The 26,282-nt window shown below is 43.2% G+C and overlaps 1 protein-coding gene and 1 long non-coding RNA gene across 2 annotated transcripts in view; one reads left to right on the top strand and one right to left on the bottom strand.

The window, feature by feature from the left end:
- Positions 1–17,874, top strand: part of LOC308575835 — an 88,105-nt gene extending 70,231 nt beyond the window's left edge. The window contains exon 3 of the long non-coding RNA XR_014002943.1: positions 17,536–17,874. This is a non-coding gene — a long non-coding RNA (uncharacterized lncRNA). The remainder of the gene's footprint in view (positions 1–17,535) is intronic.
- A 137-nt stretch (positions 17,875–18,011) lies between these two features.
- Positions 18,012–26,055, bottom strand: LOC308575164 (cytochrome P450 2C19-like). Its single transcript, XM_081173730.1, has 9 exons — positions 25,835–26,055; positions 24,053–24,215; positions 22,743–22,892; positions 21,592–21,752; positions 20,716–20,892; positions 20,216–20,357; positions 19,216–19,403; positions 18,615–18,756; positions 18,012–18,273 (listed from the first exon to the last, which is right to left on the bottom strand). The coding sequence occupies exons 1-9, from the start codon at positions 26,015–26,017 to the stop codon at positions 18,092–18,094; spliced, it is 1,488 nt and encodes a 495-aa protein (XP_081029856.1). The 5' UTR covers positions 26,018–26,055; the 3' UTR covers positions 18,012–18,091.
- Between the last annotated feature and the right edge of the window lie 227 nt (positions 26,056–26,282).

Below are 26,282 nucleotides of genomic sequence, written 5' to 3' on the forward strand. Positions count from 1 at the left end.
TCACCATCCCATCCCCCTCTCCACATTTCCAGCATTTCTTATTCTTCAGCTTGTAAATTTTGGCCAATTTAACTGGTGTGAGATACCACCTATAAATCATCTTCCAGAGATTCTCCCTTAATGCCGTACTCGCCGTGAATTTCATATTTACTGTCAGGGAACTGCCATCGGAGGAACAGGTGGGGAAAGGGCTCACGGAGGCTGGGAGGGACTCAGCAGCTGAAGCAGGGACCAGCAGGGGGAGAGGTGAGTCTCTGGTGGAAAGTCTCACGGAGGCTGAGAGAGACTCAGCAGCTAAAGCAGGAACCAGCAGGGAAAGAGGTGGAACTCTGAGGGAAAGCGAGCAAGAGGGAGGGCTCAGGGACACGTCCAGCGAGAACAGTGGGGGGGGGTCTGAAGCTCCCATAGGGAGACCCATTCCTCGCCGGAAGCTGTCACGCCGTGAGTCCAGAAGACGTGTTTCCGTTAAGGAGCTTTTATGCTGGAAACGATTCCGAAAGCAACCACTGTCGGAAACTGCAAGTGACTAGAGCAGACATGTCTGAGGAGCTCTGTCACAGACAGAGGTTTGTGGGTTTGCACAAACTCTGAGGAACTACGATTTTACGCACAAGCAGCTCATCATCCCATCACAGCATTCCGACAGTCTTTGTAAGCTGCCTGTGCAGGAGAAGGTATCATGAGCGACCCAGCTGGAACCGGAGAAGCAGGAGTTGGAGCGGGTCCAAGCTTGGAAGAAAGGTACCGAGCGTTGGAAATCCAACTGGCACTGCAGACGGCGAGGCTTGAGGAGAGAAGGGCTCAGGATGCAGACAAGAAGGGGAAAGCCACCCAGTTCACCAGAAAGGTACCAGGATTAGTGCAGAAGTTTGGGGGGGACCCCAAGGACTACCATGCCTTTAGGACAGAGATGCAATATGCCCTCAATGTGCAGTTTGATGAATTCCCTGATGAGGAATCACGAGTGGCTTTCGTGATTGGGCATCTTGAAAGGGGGGGCGAGGGACTGGGTTAGACCCCTGATGGCAACGAATAATGACGTCCTAAAGGACACAATGAAGTTCTTTCGTGCGATGGATTTGATGTTTTCCAGCGATATTGAGCAGGGAGTGGTCCACAGACAGCTAATGGCTTGCAAACAGGGAAGCCGATCTGTCCGTGAGTATTGGACTGAGTTCACCATGCTGGTTCATAGATTGGGGTGGGACTTATCGGCGGAACCCATTCAAATGCTATTTGAAGAAGGTCTTGCTTCGGCTGTGAAAGATGAACTTTCCCGGAGTCCCAGGGCGGTTTCTATGGATCAGCTGACCAAATCTGCGCTGACCATAGGTGCGTGCCAGGAGGCGAGAGCCTTGGAGAGGCGGGAAGGGAAAGGGGAACGGTGGAAGGAGTTCCGCATTCCAGACATTCCAGAGACAACTTTCCCGCCGGCAGAGCCGATGGAAATCGGAACAGCGCGCGCGCGCGCAGTTTCAAAGCCCAGTGAGGGGGGAAAGAAGGAGGGAAAAGGCGCCCGGAAATGCTATCTCTGCCAACAGCCAGGTCACTTTGCCAGAGTCTGCCCCCAGAGGAAGGAATGGCAAGGGATGGTGGGAGCTGTTGAGGGAAGAGAGGAGTAAAAACCGGAGCAAGTAAAAGCCAACGCCTGGTTGCCACCGTCGGGGCACAGCAGCCAGGCCAAAGAGCAGTGAAAGTGCCCACGCCAGAACCTCCTAAACCTGCCCTAGTGATAGAAGTGTCGCTAGAGCTGCAAAATGGACACCCCCTAAAGATAAAGGTGCTGTTGGACTCAGGCAGCTCCTGCAATTTCATGAGCAAAGAGTTTGCAGCTGAACACCAGATACAGACTATCCCTTTAAGCAACCCCCTGCAGGTGACCACGATCGATGGCAGGGAGTTGTTGGGAGGAGAAGTCAGCTTGCAGACCGTCCCAATGATAATGAAGGTGGCAAGGCACACAGAACTGATAGCGTTTAATGTGGCCACCTTGGGAGGAGCTCCTATTATTTTGGGGATGAGCTGGCTAGCGTTACATGATCCGCTGGTGGGCTGGCATCAGAGAGTGGTTTCCTTTGGTTCAGCACATTGCTTAGAACACTGCAAAGGGGGAAAGGGTTCAGCAGGGGCCCAAGCCACCCTAGCAGGGACGGAAGTAATGGAGAAAGTGAAGGTACCACCACAATACGCAGATCTCAGCGACGTGTTCAGCGAGAAGGAAGCTGACCAACTACCCCCGCATAGACCCTTTGACTGTCAAATCAATTTACTCCCTGGGGCACAGCTTCCGGTAGGCAAGTTGTATGCCATGTCAGACAGAGAAATGCAGGAGCTAAGAGAGTTCATTGACAAGAACCTGAAGAGAGGTTTCATCAGAGAGTCCAGAGCGGTGGGAGGTAGCCCAGTGTTTTTTGTGGATAAAAAACACACGGACAAGCCGAGACTTGTGTGTGACTTTAGGGGGTTAAACGCAGTGTCAGAACCATTGGCCTTCCCTATGCCCAGGATTGACGACATTTTGACCAGGGTGCGGAAGGGAAAGATTTTTACAAAGCTGGACCTAAGGGGGGCGTACAACCTGATACGTATAAGGAAAGGGGATGAATGGAAAACCACCATGTTCACCCCTTTGGGGGCATTTGAATATCTCGTTATGCCATTTGGCTTACAAGCAGGCTCGGCGTGCTTCCAATCGTTTATGAACCACGTACTGGGGCCTTTGCTTTACAAGAATTGTGTGGCCTTCCTAGATGACGTGTTGGTGTATTCTGAGAATGAGGAGCAGCATGTGAGAGACGTCAGAGAAGTGTTGAGCAGGCTGCAAGCCAACCGGCTGTGGGTGAAACTGGAGAAGTGTCAGTTTCATACCAAGGAGGTGGAGTTCCTGGGGTACCGCCTGTCAGACAAGGGATTGGCCATGGATCCCGGCAAGGTCCAGGCAGTGCTGGAATGGAAAACACCCAAAACCAAGAAGGATGTGCAGAGGTTCCTAGGGTTTGGGAACTTTTATCGTAAGTTCATCCGAAACTTTGCCCACTTGACGGCGCCCATAACGGACTGTCTCAGCAGTAAGAAGAAATTCGTTTGGACTGAGGAGGCGGAGCGAGCTTTTGAGGAACTGAAAAGGGCCTTCGCCTCTGAAGAACAACTTCTGCATGTGGATTTACAAAAAAAGATGAGAGTCGAAACAGACGCATCAGACAGAGCCATAGGGGCGGTGCTTCTTCTGCAGCCAGGGAAGGAGGAGTCAGGGTGGAGACCGTGTGCCTTTTTTTCGCGAAAGCTGAACAAATCCGAGAGGAACTACACGGTGTACGACCGAGAACTTCTGGCTATTCATGAGGCTTTCCGGAGATGGAGGCACCTGCTAATTGGCGCACAACATAAGGTGCAAGTGTGCACTGACCACAAGAACCTAGAGTACTGGAGAACGGCACGAGTGCTCAACCAACGGCAGTTGAGATGGGCCCAGGAGTTCTCCAAATTTAACTTTGAGATTTGTTATGTGCCAGGCCCAGAGAACGTTAGGGAGGACGCTCTCTCACGCAAACCTGAATATTTGGAGGGGGAGGGAGCACCCGAAGAAAGACATGTCATTCCAGAGGACCGCTGGGTGTGTGGGGCGGCATTGGTGGGGCAAAGGGAACTGGTACAGGGAACGGAGAATGATGAATACGCCCAGGACAAACTCAGGGATCTCAGGAGGGAGGGAGATAAACCCGGAGGTTTTGAGGAGAGAAACGGGGCGTTGTATTACAAGGGAGCATTATATATACCTGAAGGTGATTTGAGGGAGAAGGTACTCAAGCAGCTGCACGATAGCCCCACAGCAGGGCATTTTGGGCAACACAAAACCATGTGGCTGGTTACCAGGGAATTTTGGTGGCCCAAGGTCAGGGAAGATGTGCGGGAGTATGTGAGAGGGTGTGACCAATGCCAGCGAGCCAAGGGGGAGAGGCGGGCACCGGCAGGGTTATTAGAACCGCTACCCACACCTGAAAGACCATGGGAAGCAGTGGCAATAGATTTCATGACTGATTTGCCAAAATCCAGAGGGAAAACAGCCATCATGGTTGTGGTAGACCTGTTGACCAAAATGGCCCACTTTATAGCCTGCTCACACGCTGTCACGGCAGAAGAAACAGCTAAATTGTTTGTAGAAAATGTGTTTAGGTTGCATGGCGCCCCCTTGAGGGTGGTTTCAGACCGAGGGAAACAATTTACTTCCCGGTTCTGGAGGAAGCTCATGAGCTTACTGCATGTAGAGGTCAATTTTTCGACTGCCCGGCATCCTGAAACCAACGGGCAGGCGGAAAGAGCCAATGGCATCCTCCAGCAATATTTGAGGTGTTATGTGAATGACAGAGAGAATGATTGGGTGGAGAAGCTGGCGTTGGCAGAATTTGCCTACAACAATGCGGAGAACGTGTCCACGGGGATGAGCCCCTTTTTGGCTAATTACGGGTGCCATCCCCGGGCTTTCCCAGGGGGGGAAGGGGAGAACTGGAGCGTTCCAGCTGCCGAACAGTTCGTAGAAGAAATGGAAGCGATCCATCGCCAGCTCCAACTTAACTTAGACAGGGCCAAGGAGGAATATAAGAGGCAGGCAGACAAAAACAGAAGAGAAGGTGAAACCATTAGGGTGGGGGACCAGGTGTGGCTGTCAACCCAAGGGTTACCATTCAAAGGGGGTTGTAAGAAGTTAAGACCCAAAAGATTGGGTCCCTTTGAAGTCACGCAACAGGTCAACCCAGTGGCTTTCAGACTCCGGTTACCGAACCACATGAAGCTGCACCCAGTTTTCCACAGGTCGTTGCTGTCACCGTATAAAGGGGACAGAGAAGGGAGGGTCACTCGGGGACCAGCAATGGAGGAAAGGGAACACAGCTACCATGTAGCGGAGATCCTCGATTCCAGGTGGAAGGGAGATCAAGTAGAGTATTTGGTAATGTGGGAAGGGGAACCGGAGTCGGAAAACACCTGGGTCATGGCAGAGGATGTCAATGCCGAGGTTTTAATAGAAGCTTTTCATCAGAGGTTCCCACGTAAACCTCAGCCTGTGGCGAGGTTCCGGAGGGAATACTTTGCCACCACCGACGAAGAAGAGGAGTTGGAGGGGTTCACAGATTCCGAGGAGGAGGAGGATTCAGCGAGCCGGAACGGCGACCGATGGAGGGAAATGTTCGAGACATGTGAAGATGAAGAGGATTCTTTTCAGGGTTTTACCTCCTCACCACCCAGAGGAGAGGGAACGGGAGGGGGTGAAGGGGGCCCTGGAGGGGAGGTGGATGTCAGGGAACTGCCATCGGAGGAACAGGTGGGGAAAGGGCTCACGGAGGCTGGGAGGGACTCAGCAGCTGAAGCAGGGACCAGCAGGGGGAGAGGTGAGTCTCTGGTGGAAAGTCTCATGGAGGCTGAGAGAGACTCAGCAGCTAAAGCAGGAACCAGCAGGGAAAGAGGTGGAACTCTGAGGGAAAGCGAGCAAGAGGGAGGGCTCAGGGACACGTCCAGCGAGAACAGTGGGGGGGTGTCTGAAGCTCCCATAGGGAGACCCATTCCTCGCCGGAAGCTGTCACGCCGTGAGTCCAGAAGACGTGTTTCCGTTAAGGAGCTTTTATGCTGGAAACGATTCCGAAAGCAACCACTGTCGGAAACTGCAAGTGACTAGAGCAGACATGTCTGAGGAGCTCTGTCACAGACAGAGGTTTGTGGGTTTGCACAAACTCTGAGGGACTACGATTTTACGTACAAGCAGCTCATCATCCCATCACATTTACATTCCACAATTCTTGCCACTTTACAAAGTCAATATTATAACCAATGTCTATGGCCCATTTTATCATAGCCTCCTTCACCTCTTCGTCTTTTGTATACCACTCCAGTAAGAGGTCATACATCCTAGATAATGTTTTGTTTTTGCCTTCAATGATTTCCACATTAAATTTAGATTTTTTATCTTCAAATCCCAGTTTCTTTTTATCATCTTTTAACAGATCATTCACTTGATGGTATTGCAGCCATCCCGTGAGTACGTTCTTTACCTCCTCATAGGGCTTAAGTTTTATGCCCTTATCAGTTTTATTGATAAGTTCTTCATAGGTGGCTTTCCCCCCCTCCATATTAGTTTTTTTCACAGTTAGGACATCTATTGGTGAGATCCACCATGGAGTCTTCCTTTCCAGCAGGTTCTTATTTCTTTCCCATACTTGAAATAATGATCCTCTAATTATATGATTTAGAAAGCCTCTATGAATTTTCACCTTTTCATACCACAGGTACGAGTGCCACCCGTACCTGTTATCAAAGCCCTCTAAATCCAGGATATCAGTATTCTCTAGCTTTATCCAGTCTTTCACCCACGTTAAACAGGCCGCTTCATAATATAGACTCAAATCTGGTAAAGAAAAACCCCCTCTTTCTTTTTTATCTACCAGTATTTTCATTTTTATTCTTGATCTTTTCCCCTGCCAAACAAATCTCGCTAGGATCCTTTGCCAATCTTTACACTGCTTTAGTCCTTTCATTACTGGTATAGTTTGGAACAGAAATAACATTCTGGGCAGGACATTCATTTTAATAACTGAGATCCTCCCTAAGAAGGAAAGTTTCAGTCTCTCCCAGATTTCTAAGTCTTTCTTGACACCCTTCCAAGTAGCCTCGTAATTATCTTTATATAAGTTTATATTTTTTGCTGTGATCCACACTCCTAAATATTTTACCTTCTTAATAACCGTAATTCCTGTCCTTTGTTCTAACTCTGCTATATCTTCCTTGGTTATATTTTTTGTTTTCATTTTGGTCTTATTCCTGTTAAGCTTAAAACCTGCTACTTTTCCAAATTCCTCTAATTTCTGTAAGGCTTCTTGTAGACTGTTCTTAGGATCCTCCAATGTTAATATCAAGTCATCTGCAAATGCTTTTATTTTGAATTCCTTATTTCCTACCTTAATTCCTTTAATTTCCGGTGTTTCCCTTAACCTTTTATTAAACACTTCCAACACTGTTATAAATAACAGAGGAGATAAGGGACAGCCCTGCCTAGTCCCTTTGGCAATATCAAAGGCCTCCGATATATTGTTGTTTATTATAAGTTTGGCATTCTGCTCTTGGTAAATAGCGTCAATACCTTTTCTAAATCCTTCACCAATTCCCATCATTTTTAAATTTTCCTTCATGAAACGCCAGGAGACGTTGTCAAATGCCTTCTTGGCGTCAATGAAAATCAGTGCCGCCTGTTTATCTATTCTACTATCCAAATATTCAATAATGTCTATCACGTTTCTTACGTTGTCTTTCAAGTGTCTCCCCGGGAGGAAACCCGTTTGGTCTTTATGGATTCTTTTATTTAAGACTTTTTTTAACCTTTCCGCCAGTACATCTGCGAATAATTTATAGTCGTTATTTAATAACGAAATAGGTCTATAATTTTTTACCTCTAAACCATCTGTATCTTTTTTAGGGATTAAGGTGATATACGCTTCTTTCCAGGTGTTTGGAATTCTCCCTTCTTTTAGTACATTAGTCATGGCTTCACATAGCATTGGGGAAATTTGATCACTTAATATTTTATAATATTTAGCTGAGATACCATCTGGCCCCGGCGCTTTCCCTATTCTCATTTTTTTTATTGCTTTCCTAATTTCTTCCTCTGTAATTGTCTGGTTTAGATATTCCCTTTCCTCAGTCGTGATCTGTTGCAATTGGTATTTTTTCAAGTAATCTTCTATCTCATTATCTGTCTCTTTTTCTCTTTTATATAATTCCTTATAGTATTTCTGAAATATCTTCTTTATCTCTTTTGGGTCCTCCACTATCCTTTCTCCATCCCTTATCTTACATATCGTGTTTTGTTTTTTCCTCTCTTAGTTGCCACGCCAGATATTTTCCTATCTTATTTGCTGATTCAAAGTTCTTTTGTTTCATCATTTTAATCCTCCATTCAATCTCCTGGTTCACTATCATAGAGAATTGGGCTTGTAACATCTTTATGTTTTGTTTCAGTGTTTCATCTCCTGGTTTAATAGTTAATTGTCTTTCATTCTCCATGAGATATAGTAAGATTTCTTCTTTCCTTTTCTCTTTTATCTTTTTTGAGATGCTATTTTTCTCAATAAGGAACCCCTCATAACAGCCTTCCCAGCGTCCCACACCGTTTCTAGAGATGTTTCTTTATTCAAATTCCACTTAAAATATTCCTCAATTGTCTCTTTTGCTTTATTTACTATCTTTTGGTCATTGAATAGATTTTCATTCATTCTCCATCTTAATGTTCTGAAATCTTTTCCTTTTACCTCCATATATACTGGATTGTGATCAGATAAAGTTTGTGGGAGGATTTCGGTCTTAATTACTCTGCGTCAATTCCTTTGAGACCCACATATAGTCTATTCTCCCCCAGCTTTGATTTGGGTTTGAAAAGAAAGTGAATTGTTTTATCGTGGGATTTTTAAATCTCCATGCGTCAATTAATCCCAAATTTCCCACTAATTCGAAGAAGGTTTTCGGTAATTTGCCCTCCTTCATTTCCTGTTTTCTTACTGATCTATCCAGATTTGGGAGAACCACTCCATTAAAGTCCCCCATCAATATAATTTGTTGGTCCATCCATTCTAGCAATTTATTACCTAATTCAGAATAAAATGCTGATTTTTTGTCATTGGGAGCATATATCCCAACCACGGTTATCTTTTCTCCTTGGTGGGTAATCTGTACTACTATCGTTCTCCCCTCTTCATCTTTATGTATTAGTTGGGATCCAATTTTTCTTTTATATATATCACCACTCCTCTTTTTTTGACATTATCCGATGCTACAAAGTCCAACCCCAATCTCTTATTACTTAAAATTCTTTTATGTTTTTTTGTTACGTGAGTTTCTTGTAGACAGATTATGTCTAGGTTCTTTTTAAGCAATACATGAGCAATTTGGTTTCTTTTATTTTTATTATTGAGCCCGTTCACATTCCACGGGGTTATTTTTAAAGTCATTTTTAATGTACAATCAGTAAGTGGTCAAACCTAAGTTAGGTCTACTGTTCCTTGTTATCTGTCTCTTCCTCTTCTTTTTCTTGGTCTAGGTTTTCCTCCTCTTCTCCCTCTCCACTTTCTTCACCTCCACCCCTTTCTTCCCCCATTTACAGCCCTTCTGGATCCCCCCCTCCCAACCTTCCCAGTTCCTTCTCATATCTTCTTGCGAATTTGTCCAGTTCTAGTGAGCTGGATAGTTTGAATCTTTTTTCCTTGAAATAGAATGAAATCCCTTCCGGGAACTCCCATCTATATTGGATCCCGTTCTTCTTCAATTGGTTAGTTAGTTTTTTATAAACATCTCTCTTACGAAGAAATCTCGAAGGAATCTCTTTAAATATAATAATTGGCCTTCCCTCAATACATAATTTTTGATTATAGTTTAACTTTAGTATTTCATTTCTCATATCCATAGAGTTAAACATAACCAGGACATCTCCTGGCAGTTTCTTCCCTCTGGCTTTGGCTGATTTTGTTTTTATCCGAAAAATATTTGCAACTGAATATCCAATGTCTTCTTCCTTCATATCTAACCATACTGCCAATTCTCTAACCAGTTTAGATCGTATGTTTTCATTAGGTTCCTCAGGGATCCCCCTAAATTCCAGGTTTGATTGTTTCTGTCTCATTTGAGTCATCGCAACACTATCCAGTAACTCTTCCTGTATTTTGTTTATCTCCTTCACCTCTGTCTTAATCCTGTCCATATCTTTCTTATTTTCTTTAGTATCTTTTTGAACCCTTTTCATTGAGTCTTCAAGTACTTTAGATCTTAGAGATAAATCTTTTACTTTTCCTGTTAACTCTCCCACCACCCCCTCTAATCTCTTATTCAATGAGTCTTGTACTTCCAGTAGTTTTTTCTCAATATATTGTTCATTATGTTTAAACTCTTTCCTTATTTCAGCCATCAAATTATCATAGTCCTTAATTTCCTTCCCCTCTTTCCCATTTTCTTGTCTGGATGGTCTCCTTTCAACAGGCGTTCCCACCCCCTTCTTCATTTTGTATTTTTGTTGGTCTTAATTAACTAAGAGAAAGAGAAAGAAGAGGGGGGGGGGAGGAAAAAGGAGAAAAATAAAAGAAAGGGGGAAAAAGAAGCAAAGAAAGAAAAAGTTCTTTCCCACCCCTAGGAGTCACTCAACTGTAATTTAGGAAATTTCTTTGTTTTACCAATATAATACCTTTCTGGCCCCACACAGTGGCGCTTTACTTGCATTCACTCTTTTAGTTCTTCAATATGCAGTCTCTTTCCGCTCACCACTAGGGGGTCAATTTGGTAAGTCATTTACAGTCACACAAAAAAACAAATAAGGGAACAAAAAACAAATAAGGGAAGTAGAAAATTCTCAAGGTTTAGATCCGGAAATGGGGATAATATGCGAGGCGGGTTCAAAACCGGGCAGAACAGGTGGGAGTCAAAGGCAAACCAAAAGATTATCACGGAGAAGCAGCAGGATCCAGCAGGAGCGTCAAGTCTTGCCACCATACTGTGTTTAAGTCTTCTTTCTTTCCTTTTCTTTCCACTTAACTGTTTACTCCCCGTTTTCTGTAGCAATAGGTTAAATATTTAAGGCGCCCAGGTTATCTTCTCCTGGATGATTTCAGCTGTGTACCACTTTAAGAGGGAAACGGGAAGTGGATCACACAATGGCATGGGGAGGTACCACTCTTTTCCAAATTTCTGCTCTTGCAATTCACTTTCTACTCCCAAACCTCACGCTGTGTCCGCCCCTCTCAATAGCAAACTCAGCTTTCAGTCAATTAAGCACCAAGTAACAAAGGGAAACAGTTTCAGCTTGAGCACATTATACGGTGGGGGGTATATACAAAATACCGTAACTCGATATAAAGTCTCATTTAAATATCCTAGACTGGGTGAAAAAATTCCATCCCTTTCAGTCGCTGGCGTAGCGCACTCCGACCAGGGTAGAACAGAAATGTTTCTGTCCGCTTTTCTAATATACAGCTATTTTCAATCAGTCCCTTGCCTCAGAGTTTTGCACTTTGTATCTGAGGTCTCTCCGCAACGCCCACTCGCAGTTACAGTCTTACTCCCTCTCCTCTCCCAGTCTTCCATTACACGCCCATTACTCTTACCGCTAAAGCAAATTCCTTCTTCTTTCATATCATAATATCTTTGTTACGCTGGTTTCTTTAACTAAATTCAATCCGTTATTGTTTTATTTATGGCCCAGCTTCTTAATTGTTGTTGGAGGCTTGCCGCTTTCACTCGGAGCCTGAGGCTTCACAACACGGGGTCTGTTGCTTCCCTTTCATGCTGCAGCTCCAATCCTGTTCTCAAACTCGATTTAAAATGTCCGAAACAGGAGAGCACCGGCAGCACCGCCAGGTACCTGTCCCCCAAGATAATCCTCTTGGAATTTTGAGGTCCACGGAGCCTTCGTGACAACTCTAGACCCCCGCGTTGTTCGAGACCCCACCGGAGGGCAGCCTCGCGCTCCTTCCTGTGGCTGCGGTTTGCCGGAAGTCAACTGGTCAGATCCTCTTAAAGGACTCCCTTCCCCAAAGAATAACAGTTTAGTTTTGCTTTCTATTATCGCTACCTGGAACTTAGATTTTTTCTCATTCATTCCAATCTTTTTATCTTCCTTCCATAAAGCATTAATTTGATGATACTACAGCCAACCTGCTAATTTACTTTTTAACTCTTCATAAGGTCTAATTTTCCATCCTCTTTCCGATCTTTCCAGGAGATCTTCATAGGTGAATCTCTCCCCTTCCATGTTTGTTTTTTTAGTAGTTAATATGTCAATAGGCGATAGACACCAGGGGGTATTTTTCCCCCAATAGTTTTTTATTCTTTCCCCACACTTCTAGCAGTGTTCCTCTGATGATGTGGTTTGAGAAGCCTTTATGCACCTTTTCTTTATTCTGCCAGAGATAAGCATGCCAACCAAATCTTAGATCGAAGCCTTCTAAGTCTAGCAGATCTCTGTTTTTTAAAGTGACCCATTCTCTAAGCCAACAAAGGCACGAGGCTTCATAATACAGTCTCAGATTTGGGACCAAGAATCCTCCTCTATCTTTCTGTCCGTTAACAATTTAAATCTAATTCTCGGTCTTTTACCTTGCCATATAAATTTAGAGAGATTTTTTTGCCAATTTTTAAATATTGCACTTCCTCTAATCACTGGGACATTTTGGAATAAAAATAAAAGTTTCGGTAGTATACACATCTTGATTGCAGCCATTCTGCCTGACCAGGAGAGTTTAATCCTATTCCAAATGTCTAGTTCCTTTTGGATTTCCTTCCAGGTATTCGTATAGTTATCAGCCATTAAGTTTATATTTTTCACCGTCAGCCACACTCCTAGGTATTTTATCTTTTTTGCTTCTTTGATTCCCGATGGGAGTTCTAGCTGCCTCCTTAGATCTTCTCCCATATTCTTAACCATCATTTTAGTTTTATTTTTATTTAACTTGAAGCCCACCACTTTCCCAAATTCCTCTAGAAGTACCAGAACTTTGTCCATGCTCTGTATAGGGTCCTCAACTGATATTACCAGGTCATCTGCATATGCTTTCAATTTGAATTCTTTCACCCCGATTCTAATTCCTTGTATCTCCGATGAATTCCTTATCTTGTTTGCAATTACTTCCAACACCATTATGAAAAGAAGCGGTGACAGGGGGCAGCCTTGTCTCGTACCCTTTGAAATTTCGAATGTGTCAGATAAATTGTTGTTAATAATCAATTTAGCTCTTTGATTTGAATAAATTGCTTTGATTCCCTCCATGAAAGCACCTTTTATTCCTGCAGTCTCCATTTAATAGGAATCGCCAAGATACATTATCGAATGCGTTTTCTGCATCGATAAAAATTAATGCTGCAGGAATTTCATTCTTCTTTTCCAAGTATTCGATGATGTTTATTATATGCCTAACATTGTCTTTTAGTTGTCTATTAGGAAGGAATCCAGCTTGGTCCGTATTTATTACATTTTTTAGATAACTCTTAAATCTGTTTGCCATTATCTCAGCAAAAATTTTATAATCGTTGTTAAGAAGTGATATCGGTCTGTAATTTTTTATATTTAATTTGTCTGAGTCCGCTTTAGGTATCAGCGTTATGTGAGCATCTTTCCAGGAGTCCGGTATCTTCCCTCCTTGTAGAATATTATTCATTACCTCACATAACACCGGGGCTAAATATTCTTTGAGACCTTTATAATATTTGGTCGATAATCCATCTGGGCCTGGTGCTTTCCCTAATTTCATTTTCTTTATTGCTTCCTGAACTTCATCTGCTGTTATGCACTTATTCAGTTGGGTTTTCTCTTCCTCCGTTATAGATGTTATTCTGTTATTTTCTAGATATTTTCCTACTTCTGTTATGTCTTCTTCTTTCTGGTAAAGTTTTCCAAAAAAAATTAGGAAATTTTTCTTTATTTCATTTGGATCTTCCACAAGCCTTTCTTCTATTTTAATCTTATTAATCACATTTTGCTTTTTCCTTTTTCGTAGTTGCCAGGCCAAGAATTTCTCTGTTTTGTTTGCTGATTCGAAGAATTTTTGCCTCATTGATTTGATTCTCCATTCAACTTCTTGGTTAATTAGCACTGAATATTGTAATTGTAACAATTTGGATGTTTGTTTGATCTGATCATCATTAGGGTTTATTATTAATTTTTTCTCACATTCTCTTAATTGGGTCAGGATTTCATCTTTCTTTTGTTCTCTTATTTTTTTCCTATGACTATTTTGTTGGATTAAAAAGCCTCTTAGCACCGCCTTACTGGCGTCCCAAACTATGTCGATATTTGTCTCTTTATTAAGGTTTAAGTCAAAGAAGTCTTTTAGGTTTATTTTTGCTTTCTCAATTACCTCCTCATTTCCAAATAAATATTCGTTCATTCTCCATCTGTACACACCCTGAACTCCACACTTAATTTCCAAGAATATTGAGTTATGATCAGAAAGAGTTCTGGGTTGTATCTCACATTTTTCGACTCTTGTTACTAATTCTCTTGATACCTAAATCTGGTCTATTCTACCCCAGCTCTGGTGCGGCTCTGAAAAGTATGTAAATTGTTTTGTCAGTGGGTTTTTATGTCTCCAAATATCCGTCAAGTCTAAGTTTTCTTCCAGGGTTTTAAATGATCTTGGTAGTTTCCCTTGACTCATTTTTTTTCTTTTTTGCACTTCTATCTAACTCTGGTATTGGAACTCCATTTAAGTCACCTAGTAGGATCAATTTATGAGGCTCTAAATCCAGTAACATTTGTTCCAGTTTTTTTGAAAAATTCTGCTTTATTCGTGTTTGGGGCATAAACATTTACCACATTTAATTTTTCTCCCTGATGGTTAATCTGTATCCCCACGATTCTCCCTTCCTCATCTTTACATATTAATTTGGGGTCTCCTTTTTCTTTTGCATATATCACCACTCCTCTTTTTTTCTTTATAGCTGAATTAATAAATTCAACCCCCAACCTTTTGTTTATCAAAATATGTTTGTGTTTTTTGGCCACGTGTGTTTCCTGACAGCATATCACATCAACATTCTTTTTCATCAAAACCTTCAGAATTTTATTCCTTTTAGATTTGTCATTTAATCCGTTCACATTCCAAGATAGGACTTTAAGAGTCATGATCGTATGCGTTTATTTTTTAATTCGTATTGCACGTGTGCACAAGCTTATAATCTAATTTTCCTGTTCTTTGTAATTTCTTCCTCGTTTTCTTCCTCTTCTTCTCCTCCCACAGCCCCTCCTCCTCTTTTTCTTCCACTTCTTCCTCCTCTTCTTTCCCTTTCTCTCCTTTCTCTTTCCCCTTCTCCTTCCTTTTCTGCTTCTCTCTCTCCTCTGTGAATCTCTCTCCCTCTTCCAACCTTTCTTCCATCTTCCCAAGTTCCTTCTCATATCTTCTCAGGAATTTATCAGCTTCTTGGGTATTCATCAATCTAAATCTCTTATCCTTATAATAGAAGGTGACCCCTTCTGGAAATTACCATCTATAAGGTATGGCATTCCTTTTCAGGACACTTGCTATTTGTCTGTATCCGTCCCTTTTGCGTAAGAGCCTGATTGGAATTTCTTTATATATAACAATAGGTCTTCCTTCAATTATTAGGTTTTTTTTATAGCTCAATCTTAAAATTGTATTTTTCATCTCAATTGAATTGAAGACCACTAAGCAATCGCCGGCAAGTTTTTTTTTCTTTTGCTTGCTGCGTTTTCCCTCTAATTCTGAATGCCTTATCTATCGTGTCGGCCACTTCTTCCTCTTCTACTTCTAACCATTTAGAGAGCTCTCTAATCATTTTCCTTTCACATTCTCATTTGCTTCTTCACCAACTCCTCTAAATTTTAAGTTAAACTGTTTCTGCCGCATTTCTACCATGGCTAAGCTGTCTGACAGTTGGTCTTGTCTGTTGTTCCATTCTCTTATTTCCTCCTTTATTTTTTCTGTCTCTTTCTTTTGTTCCTTCATCTCCTTTTAAATTTTCCTATTTGTTTCTTCCATTGATTTTGACCTGACTGTCAGATCTTGAATTTTGCTAGAAAGCTCTCCTACGGCCCCTTCTATTTTCTTGTCTATCATCTCCTGCACCTCTCCTAATTTATTTTCCATATGCACCTCACTTTGTTTAAATTCCTCTTTGATCTTTAACCACAAGATATCTAAATCTTTGATTTCCTCTTGTCTGGATGCTTTCCTTTCCCCAGGGGTCCCTGCTACCTTTTTCCCGTTTCCCCCCAACATTTTACGTTATTTTCCCAGATTATCAATTTTATTTCCTATTCTCTCCCTTAGAGGGCACACAATCTCTCTCTCTTATTCCTTTTAGCTCCTACACCTTCCAATATAATCCCCCCAGTATTCAAACCTGAGTGGAGTCTTTATCCCCAAGAATTGGACCCAACCTCATCAAATCTAAATAATAAACATTATATAACCATAGAATGTGCCGAAATTTCTTCTCTGAGTCCACAAAATATTTGCTAACGCTGAAATATCTATTACCTTAGATCACCTTATATAAATTATATTTTAGACCCGCCACACAACATTAGAAACTTTAAGATATACGTTAAAGATCTTTCCCAAAAAGAACAACAAAACAAAAGAAAGAAAAAAGAAAGAAAGAACCCCAAACTAAGTCCTCTAATAGGACTTAATTTTTCCCCTAAAGAAAACCCAAAAGTTTTGATTCTTGAGAGTAGAGCCCTATTTGCGTGATTTTTTCGAATATATATGAAAAAAGAGAACAAAAAAGTAGGGGAAGGTAATGTTCTTATAGAGAAGAAATAGTTATCAAGTGTTCCTATGAAAAAAGAATAGTTATTAAATAGTCCTGGCCGGTCCAAAATAGTTCTAGATAGTTCTGATGTCTTCCGCCACTTGCCAGCTCAATCCCACTAGATTCTTCCACGGTAATTGTTTCTTCAAAATATAGAGTCGTAATTCGTTTTATATAGGTATCAGATTATCCAAATATCCTCCATATTAAAGTTCCTTAAGTGCTCTTATTCTCCAGAAGAAGTGGAGCAGTGGTTTTCTATGCTAGTGAAACCATCACAATTCTCCAAACTGTGGTTTGGAGAAGACCTTCAGGAGTTTCAAAGCTGACAGAGGACAAGCATTTCAAGCCCCGAATTCTTCTCCAGCTTGAATTAAAATGCAAATCAGAGACAAGTTCCTTCCTCTTGCCCCTTCCATTCAGTGCAATGGAGAAACATTACTTCACTACTTTGAATAGGAGCATAATTGAGAGGGTGCAGGAACCAAAAACAAAAATTCTGAAGACAGAAGAGGAAGACCATTCTTCCTTGGTTAACTTCATAGGTGGACTTCCCCTCACCAATTTTGCCCATGCTGCCTCTGAATTTGTACTAGGGAAACATTTTTCTTTTACACTGAATGGGAGAAGGGTTGAAGGAAGGCTGAGAGGAAAGAAATCTTGACAATTTTTTGAAAGTTTTCCCTCTCCAACTCCTCTTGGAGATTTTCAGTCCTCCCTTGGGGAATATTCAGTGAAACGACCTTCCTTATTTTGCCACCCACAAAGTAAGTGGAGAATTTGAGGGAGGGCCATTTTCACTCTGTTCTAGATTTTTAAGGACAGTGAGAGCCTCAGTTGGACTCAGGAGAGAAAAAGATAGTTTTCTCATCCAAGTTCATCCAAGGTGGGCTTGAGAGATCTTGCCCATCTATGCTCTGTGCCTTTCTTGAAGATATGCTTCCTAGGACTAGCAGATTACTGGATCCAACTTAGTTCATTTCCCATACTTACTGAGAAGTTCAGTTGCATCCAGTATTGCTATCTGTTCTTTAGAATATGGTTACCCTTAAAGGGATTTTTGGCAAACATTTGTAAATGTCAAGTCTCAAGGATGTTCTACTAGGTGAAAGGGGCAAAGATTTCAAAAGCTATTGATTTCTGCAGCACCCTCCAAAGACACAAAGAGTAACAGGACTTCTTCTCAGTGGCTTCCCATCACACTCATACAGTGGTGGAAGAAGGGCGTGGGGGGGGGGGCAGTCTGCCCTGGATGTCATCACTGAGGGGTGTGTGACAAAATGAGTTTTTTAAAAATTGGGCTCACAAAATTTTTTGAAGTGACATGGCGGCTTAGGCACCTGCAAGTTTCGCGCTGCAGTGTGGTATTTGTGTCTGCCTACTGCCTCTCCCTCAGACGCCCTACAGCTGAGGAGGAGGCGGCAGAGAGGCTCCAAGCATTGGAGAGGCTTGCCCCACCCCCATGGGTCGCTCAACACACCCCTGGCTGCAGGACATGCCCCCGCACCAGTCACTCCAGCGGCTAGCTACGCCGCTGCACACATATGCATATGAAGGGGCAAGAAAGATAAGAATGGGATTTTTGTCTGTGACTAATTTCTAAATCCTGCTATTTGTCATTTGCAATAATGTCTTCAACGTGAAATAGTCTCTAGCACGATCCTCAAAGTAACAGTTCAACAGTCAGGTAAGAAGATAGGGCTCCACACGTGAGGAGATATTGTGTTATGGGTTTTTGGAACAAAGATTTGCCAGGCTGCAACTTTTCCACATGTGCAGTCCTCCTGAGGCAGGCTTTTCAGCGAGGGACAATGCAGAGCTGATAGGGCCGAGGGAAGTTGCCTATGCTGCTCAACACCGGTGTGAGATCGATGTCCTTGGGGTCAATGATGGACTTCAGAGTGAAGTTCTGTAATATGGTGGTCAAGAACAAGAAGATCTCCATACGGGCCAGACCTTCCCCCACACATATCCGCTTCCCTGCAAAGGAAACCCAAAGTGTAAGATACAGAACAACCACTTTGGCTGTTACGGAGAAAATAACAATCATGCCAAAGGAGCAAAGGTGCTGCTCCAGAACAGCTCCTGGGAGAGTCACTCTTTCCACCATTTCTTTTGTTTCAGCTGGCCACAGGAAAGGAGCAAGGAGTTCTGATGGACCCAGAAGCCTCTGCCCCTCTCTCACAAACTGGGAGCCCTTCCAGTTTAGGCTGCAGGAGGAAGGAGGTTCCCCCTCATTGCCCCGACACCAGCCGATTCGTGAGATGGGAAAGACCTGAACTGGCCAAGACTGCAGCCTACCGGGGAAGCAGAGATCTTACCTGCTGAGAAAGGCATGAAATAGTCGCTCTTCCTGAAGGTGCCATCTTTGTGCAAGAAATGTCCTGGGTCAAATTCTTTGGGGTTTGGAAATTCTTTGCTGTCATGTAGCACAGACGTCAGAATAGGATATATGGTAGTGCCCTGCAGAGAGTGCAAAGAAATGGGCTGGATGGCCATGATACCCAACTAATGGTGTGGGAAGACACTAACAAGAAGGAAGGTACGTTGTTGATACAGAAGAAGAATGGAGCAGCTTCAGAAGGCAATAGGGTGTTTAAAATGAAGTCCAGGATTCAAGATGCCCAGCTACGCTTTAGGAGTTGGGCAAAATTATTTCTCTTGCTTGTAGATAAGAAGAGAAGAAAAGCTCTGCTGGATCAGTCCAGTGGCCCCATCTGGTCCAGCATCCTGTTTTCATGGTGTCCAACCAAATGCCCATGGGAAGCCCATCAACATAATCTAAACAAGACAGCACTCTCAAATCCTGTGGTTTCCACCCACTGGTATTCAGAAGCATGCTGCCTCTCGCCATGGAGGTAGAATATAGCCATCATGGCTAGCAGCCTACTATTACTACTTAGAGCCTTGAAAAGAGCTGACCTTTGGAATGACATATTGTCTGAACGGTGTATCTTTGAGTACTGCATGAGGGACGCTCAGTGGGAGGAGAGAGATGAACCTCTGGATCTCATGGATGACAGCATCTGTGTAAGGCATTTCCCCACGATCTGCCATGCAAGGACTTCGTGATCGGCCAATAACTCGGTCAATTTCTTCATGCACTTTGTCTGTAATGGGAAGAATGAGGTTTAACACCAGTGCAGGAAACATAGAAGCAATTGAAATTCCATGGGAGTGCCTGCCAGCCCCTGCACATTTTGGGAGCTTTCAATGTTTTCTGATGCCAACTTTCTCTTGACTCATCACATTAACTCAGACAAATTATCGTAGCTCACCTTCAGTAATCCATTCGTAAACAGGGAAACATAGTATAACTGCAATTATTTATATATTAATTCAATTTCTATCCAAAAGGAGCCCAGAGGGACAAAAGCCTCCTCTTTAGGGAAGTTTTAGGAGCAAGTGATGGTCCAGCTTAGAGAGATTCCTATTGGAGGCACTGTCCTGCAGTGATTCTGATCCTACCTGAGGGCCTTTTGACCCCTGGCCCTTGTGGTTGTGCCTTTGTGGGCTACCCTTCAGGCTGGCACAGAAAATGCAGCTGGTGCAGGATGTGATGCCTTTGTCTAAAGGATCTGCACTGGCTGCCACTATACTACTGAGCCAAATTCAAGTTGTTACTGTTTGTATATAAAATCCTGGGGTATGCAATATGGTCAGCTATAAGAGCTCATCCACACTTCTGTTTTTGCTGGCATTTCTAGGCATGAGTCTGAACATTTTGTCCACCCCCCCCCCCCACTGTTGTCTCCAGGAAAGCTTTCTGTTTACTCCTGATGTCAGTCAGCGATGATTAACATTCAGTGATGAACAGTGGGTTTTCCTGGGGAAAGTGGCAGAAAAACCACCTCTTGGACCTGTGACACATAAATCTGGGAAAGAACTAGAATAATAAGTACTAATAACGCATCTGTTTTACCTTGTATCTCTGGGTATTTGAGGAGGATCATGAACCCGTATCGCAGTGTGGTGCTGGTGGTCTCTGTTCCAGCCGCAAACAAGTCAACAGTGCTTATGGCCAGGTTTTCAATGGTGAAATGGGATGCACTATTACCTTTTTCCTGCAGAAACACACAACACAGTCAGTGGAGTCAATTCAATTGTTCTGAGTACAGCATAACAAGAATTTAGCAGCACCACTGGGACCAGCTCCCTTCCCAAGACACATCTTATCTCAAGTCTTTTTATAGTGAATTCCTCTGGACATTCCTTGCCCAGAGGGCTAATCATTAGAAAGAACTTCCCACTTACTGCAAGAACAGGTCAGCAATGGGAAATGAATCTACTTCAATGGGGTGTGGGCAGGAATCTCTTTCCTTGGCATTCCCCACAAGAAGCTGGATGGAAGTCTGCTGGTTGGGAAGCTTCAGGAGTGGCAGAAGAACCCACGTGGAGAGGTCTGTGAGTTTTCATGATTACCTGATCCATTTTCATAAGGAAGCAGTCGATAAAGTCCCGAGGTGAGCTGGGGTCCAGAGCAGGCTTGTGCTCTTCAACCTCCTCCAAAACAAACTCTCTGAGTGCCAAGTTGTTTTTCAGCACTTTGCGGTGGGGCCCAGGGATGCATTTCATCAAAGAAGGAAAGATGTTGTAGAGCTAGAAGAAACACCACAAGACACCCATTGGCACCAACCTCAGTCAGGGTTTGTCCACACTCGGGCTTCAGTATAATGTTGGCCACTGTTGCCTTGTGTGCATTTCAACTCTGTGGTCCACACAACAGCATTTTCACTACCAATGCCTCCCAAATCTATGTAGATGTTCCCCATCTACATTACTGGGTGGTGCTTCATTGATTGTACTGCATTGTATTATCTTCCGTTCCCCTCAATTAGTGCTTTCCCACCCTCTGCCTAATGGTTGTAGAGGTCATATGCAGATTTTAATTTTTTAATTTCACCTATGTGTACCTTTACAAATATCTGAGAAATCATGCAACAATCCCCCACCTGCGCTGCCAAAACTGCTTAAGCTTTACTTCCTGCTCCACTGGGCTGCTGTTAAGTCAAACCTTGGTTACTAGACCCAGGTATTGGCATTGTATGCACCGACCTTGACTGGAACTCCAAATTAAAAACATAAGAACGTATGAAGAGACTATTGAATCAGGCCAGTGGCCCATCCTGCTGTCACAGTGGCTAACCAGTTACCCATGGCAAGCCTGCAACTAGGACATTAACAGAAATATTAAGAGGCAGAGGAGGTATGGGTCATGAGAAGCCTGGAAGCAAGACATTTAAACAGCAGGAAAATTTAGACTTTGTGGGAAAGGGCCTTTAAAAAGATGGCACCTACCTGTCCCCAAGAAGAGCTAAAAACCTGAAAGTTTTCATTCATTAAGCTCATCATGGATAGGAACTTCTTGTCATTATAATCGTATCGTTTCCCAAAGACAATTGCACAAATGACATTGGAGAGAGCACAACTGAGCGAGTAGGTTGGATCCAAGGGCTTCTCTGAAAGGATAACAAAAAAATAATTATACAACCCCACTACAGGTTTTAGGCAATAATCTAGTCTGGAATTTCTGAGCTGCCATTTCCTGGCTCCTGGCCTCAGTGGTCAAACAGGGAGCTGCCTTTCTCACAACAATTCTGGAGGCATGGGCATCTTCAGTGGCTATGAGTGGTTTCTTCCAAGGACTTTCCAAGGTGCTTTCTTCCAGCTTCAGGCAATATATCCTTAGATAGGAAAGAGTGACCACAGTGGTGCAGGCCTTGGTGAAGTGTAGACTAAAACTAGGGAATCTAAAGCACTTCAGATGCTGCTAGACTCTAACTTCTGAACCACTGATGACTGTTGGGGCTGCAAGCTGCTGGAATTCAACAATATCTGCGGAGCACTCTTGCAGTTGATAGAGAAGCAGCAGCCGGGCTTTAGTTGGAACTGGTCTGTGTCAGCATATTACACCCCTGCTGAAAGCTATGCATTGTTTGCCAGTACATTGACAAGGTAAGTTCAGTGCATTACTGGTGTGTATGAAGCTCTCAGTGACCTAGGACCAGGTGACTTAAGGACCACCTTGTCCCATACACACTGCTCAGATCAGTATGACCATCAGGAGAAGCCTTCCAAATTGCCACACACTCATCACATGTTTGTTTCATATCAATGCAGATATCTATTATATCTATTAAAACTTTGAGCACAATGGCACCTGTGCTTTGGAATGTGGTTCCTATTGAAACCAGCTAGAATTTTGGCATTTCATCACCTGATGAAAATGTTTGTATTTCACGTTTTTAGGCAATTTATTTGATTCAGTAATGGTCACTAGTTCTGTGTTTTACGATTTTAATTTTTTTAATAATTTCCTTGTATCCACCATGATATTTCTTTATGAGTCGGTGGTTAATAATCTGTTGTAATGTACCCCAGCATCTGTTGTGATGTTCAAGGGGGTCTGCTTGATAAGCCTATGTGGATGAGGGGCAGTGGCTACCCACCCTGAGTGTCCTGGAACTTTTCTATCAGGAACTGTGCTTCCTCCTGGATCCTCTCCTCAATACTTTTCTTTCCCATGCCAAAGTTGCGCAGGGTGGTAAGGGCAAAGCGTCGGAGCTGCTTCCACACCTCCCCATTGCTGAATACAATTCCTGGAAGGCAGAAGAGGAAATGGGCATAAAGGAGATGGATGGACTGAAAGAGAGAGCAGAAGAAGCAGGTTGGAAGAGCAGGAGGCTCTTATTCTTGACTCCAGACCACCTGGAGACTTGGTACTTTGGTGCCTCCTTAGTCCATAATCAGTAGCTGGCCAGTCTTCTGATACATGCCCTTACTGTAAAATATATGTGTTTAATGTGCATAAAATGCTATGTTTGTGTGTGTTGTGTGTGAAACTTAGTGGAGGTTTGCATTTGCAGAATGTCCATTTTTTGAAGCTAAAACTTAAAAAGAGGTTTCAATGTTTCGATATTTATGTTAACTGATAATTCATCTCTTGGAGCCTGGGTCTCTCTCTGAAGCTGCCAGTATAATGAAGAAGCAATAGTTCTTGGACTATATTAACCAGAAAGAACTTAAAGAAAACTGCACTACATTGCTAGTTGTTTAAGTGCAATGTGTTGATTTGTATTTATTTATTTATTTGGTAACAAATTTAAAGATAGCTTGCAGTAACTTTGAAACTCTTTCTTGGTGTGGAGAGCTTATTGATTCACAAGATCCAGGCCAGGGAATTCTGCTCACATAACTCTCACACTTACTGCCCACACCAGAATTACCCCAGACCATTATATTTAAAGGCTAGAGACTCATTCAATCCTGCTTTAATTTTTGGTGCTTGTTCTAAACCAGAGGTGGAGCTAGCTGCTTCGGCACCTGGAGCGGCCTGCGTGGGCAGGGGTAAGCACCCTTGGGTGTAAGGCGGCGCGCGGCGGAGGGGAGCTTCCGGCGGGTGCCAGCGGCAATGCACATCCCAGGGGGGCGCCACCTGTGGCGATATCACACCCCTCAGGGATTGCACCCAGGGCGGCCAGCACCCAGCACACCCACCTTTGTCCGCTACAGCCCTAGATATTGCTTAAGTACTTTTATGAGATGGCTCATTTCTCTCTTAAATGGCAATGGCCAATATATAGCTCTGCCATTAAAAGGCTGATAATTATCTATTGCTACAATCCAGTGGGAACATTAATTAGCAAAGTTTATCTCAAGATGCAATGATTTGTTTTTGCAACCTTTTTTGCTTTATTTTAATGAATAGAGGGATTTTCCTGTGTCCCCCCCCCTCCACTGGTCAACCAGCATAAAATACCTAATCCCTTGTTGACATCATCAGCTAATGGCAGGTGTCCCCTGGCAGCAAATTCATCTCCACGGTCAATCAGCGCTTCTTTCACTGCATCATAGCCATGCAGCACCACAATACGTTCTGCTCCAAAATACATTGTGAACACAGAGCCATACTTCTCACTAAACTGGAAAAAAGATAAAGACACACATCTAGGTGGGTTTGTGAATTAGGAGAGAGTCATATAGCTGATGGAGAGCCCCGCTGCCCCCAGACTCACTATGGGCATCTGAACCACATGACTCTTAATAACATACAGAAGAGTTCTGCAGCTAGATCAGGCCAAAGGCCAACTAGTCCATGACTGTTATCACAGTGGCCAACACAGTTCTTCTGGGAAGCTCAAAAAAAAAAAAAAAAAAAAAAGACCTGAGTGCAATAGCACGCTCCCCTCCTGCAGGTCCCTGTAACTGGTGGAGGTTCAGCATCATCACTAGCAGCTATGGGTAGCTTTATCTTCAATGAACTTTGTCTTAACATTTCTTTTAAATCATCCAAGTTGGAGGCTATCATGGCTACTTCTTTGGGAGTGAATTCCACAGTTTCAATATGCACTGTATGAAGAACTACTATCTTGCGTGTGTTGTAAATCTTCCAACATTCAGCTCTAACTGAAGGCTCCAAGTTTTAGCTTTACAGACCCTTCATGTGTCCCTATTTTACAGGGACATCCCTGATTTAGAGAAGCCATCCCAGTCTGATCACAGAATGCCCCCCCTTTTCCTTAGGATGTCCTTATTTTTACTGGAGAAATGTTGGAGGGTATAGAGTTATCTGACCCCACTCTGAAGGCAATCCTGAATAGGGAAGTGTTTTTTTGTTTAATTTTCAATGTTTTATTATGTTTTTATATATGTTGGAAGCTGTTCAGAGTGGCTGGGGCAACCCAGTAAGGTGTGTGGGCTATAGTAAAATTATCATTATGGAATGGGATGTCCCTATTTTCATTGGAGAAATGTTGGAGGGTATGGCATTATGAGAGGGGGGTAAAAGTGTTTTCCCGTCTGCTTTCTCTATACCATGAATATGATTATACTGCTCTGTTATGTCCCCTCACACTCATTTTTCTAAGGGAATTCTTACAGTATCTTCCCACCGAGCAAATTCTGGGGAAAATAAAGGAGCAGCTTTTCAAAATACAAGAAGACTATGAACCCCCCACTGTCCAGCAGAGGCTAAAAATGTTCAGAGGGCAAAAATGCCCAAACCATCCATGTGTGGAGGGAGAATTGGACCCGTCCCCGCCCTCGCCCCCGCCCCCTGTCTCTAAAATAGTATGAAAATTGCACTATTGCTTTTTAAAGTTCGTTACTCAGAAAGGGGCTTTATGGCTTTTATTTTAAGGATAAAACAATAAAATGACAATAAAATCATCCCCTTTGTGGAGTTGTGGGACCTGCTCAATGTCCACCTCTTTTCTGTGGAGCCTTTGGGACAAGTCCCTGCTCCCCATCCCTGCCGATGTAGCCAAGCGCAAGTCCATGCCACTGAAATCACAGCGATTCTGCTATTCTTTTCCTCTGGTCTGGATGCCTCCCCTCCCTCTCTTGCCTCTCCTCTGTCAATGTGCAGAGTCTGTTGCCTTATACTCTGCAAATGTGCCCTGCACACAGATGGTACCATCTATAAATAAACAAACTGACAATGGATTGTCCCCTTCCAAAAGAGTCAGATGGAAAGAGGCTTGCAAACAGGTAACGGTCATCAACAGACAGCTGTTGAGGAAGGTGCTCATCTTTGGCTTACCTCCTGGAGAACCTGGGACAGGTTGTTGGTCTTCAGCTGCAATGCGTTCCCTACGATGGGCAGTGGAGGTGGGCCAGGTGGCAGCTGCTTTGCATTCTCTGGCGTCCTGCTCCTGACTGCAAGGAAAACAAGGCAAGAGATACATATGATCATCAAAATGGTCACTGTCCCTAGAGGCTCCATGGCACCAGTTAACAGTGACTGAAATGACTCTAGACGAATTAATTTGCTTTCCAATTTTATATACTCTGAGGAGGTCACATATACATGGATTTTCACCAATAGGAATTCTAGGTTTCTCTGAGTAAATGAGATTAGCCATTAAGTAGATCAGGTTGTATAATCAAGAAATGAACTTTTCTGAACTTAAGTCTGTATCCTTTTTCTTCATTGATTAGTAAGGCAATGATAATGGCATTACTGCGCACAAGGTCTGTGATGTAAGACA

This window comes from Podarcis bocagei (assembly GCF_964188305.1).
Source record: "Podarcis bocagei genome assembly, chromosome: 1".
In the NCBI taxonomy this organism is placed as follows: Eukaryota; Metazoa; Chordata; class Lepidosauria; order Squamata; family Lacertidae; genus Podarcis; species Podarcis bocagei.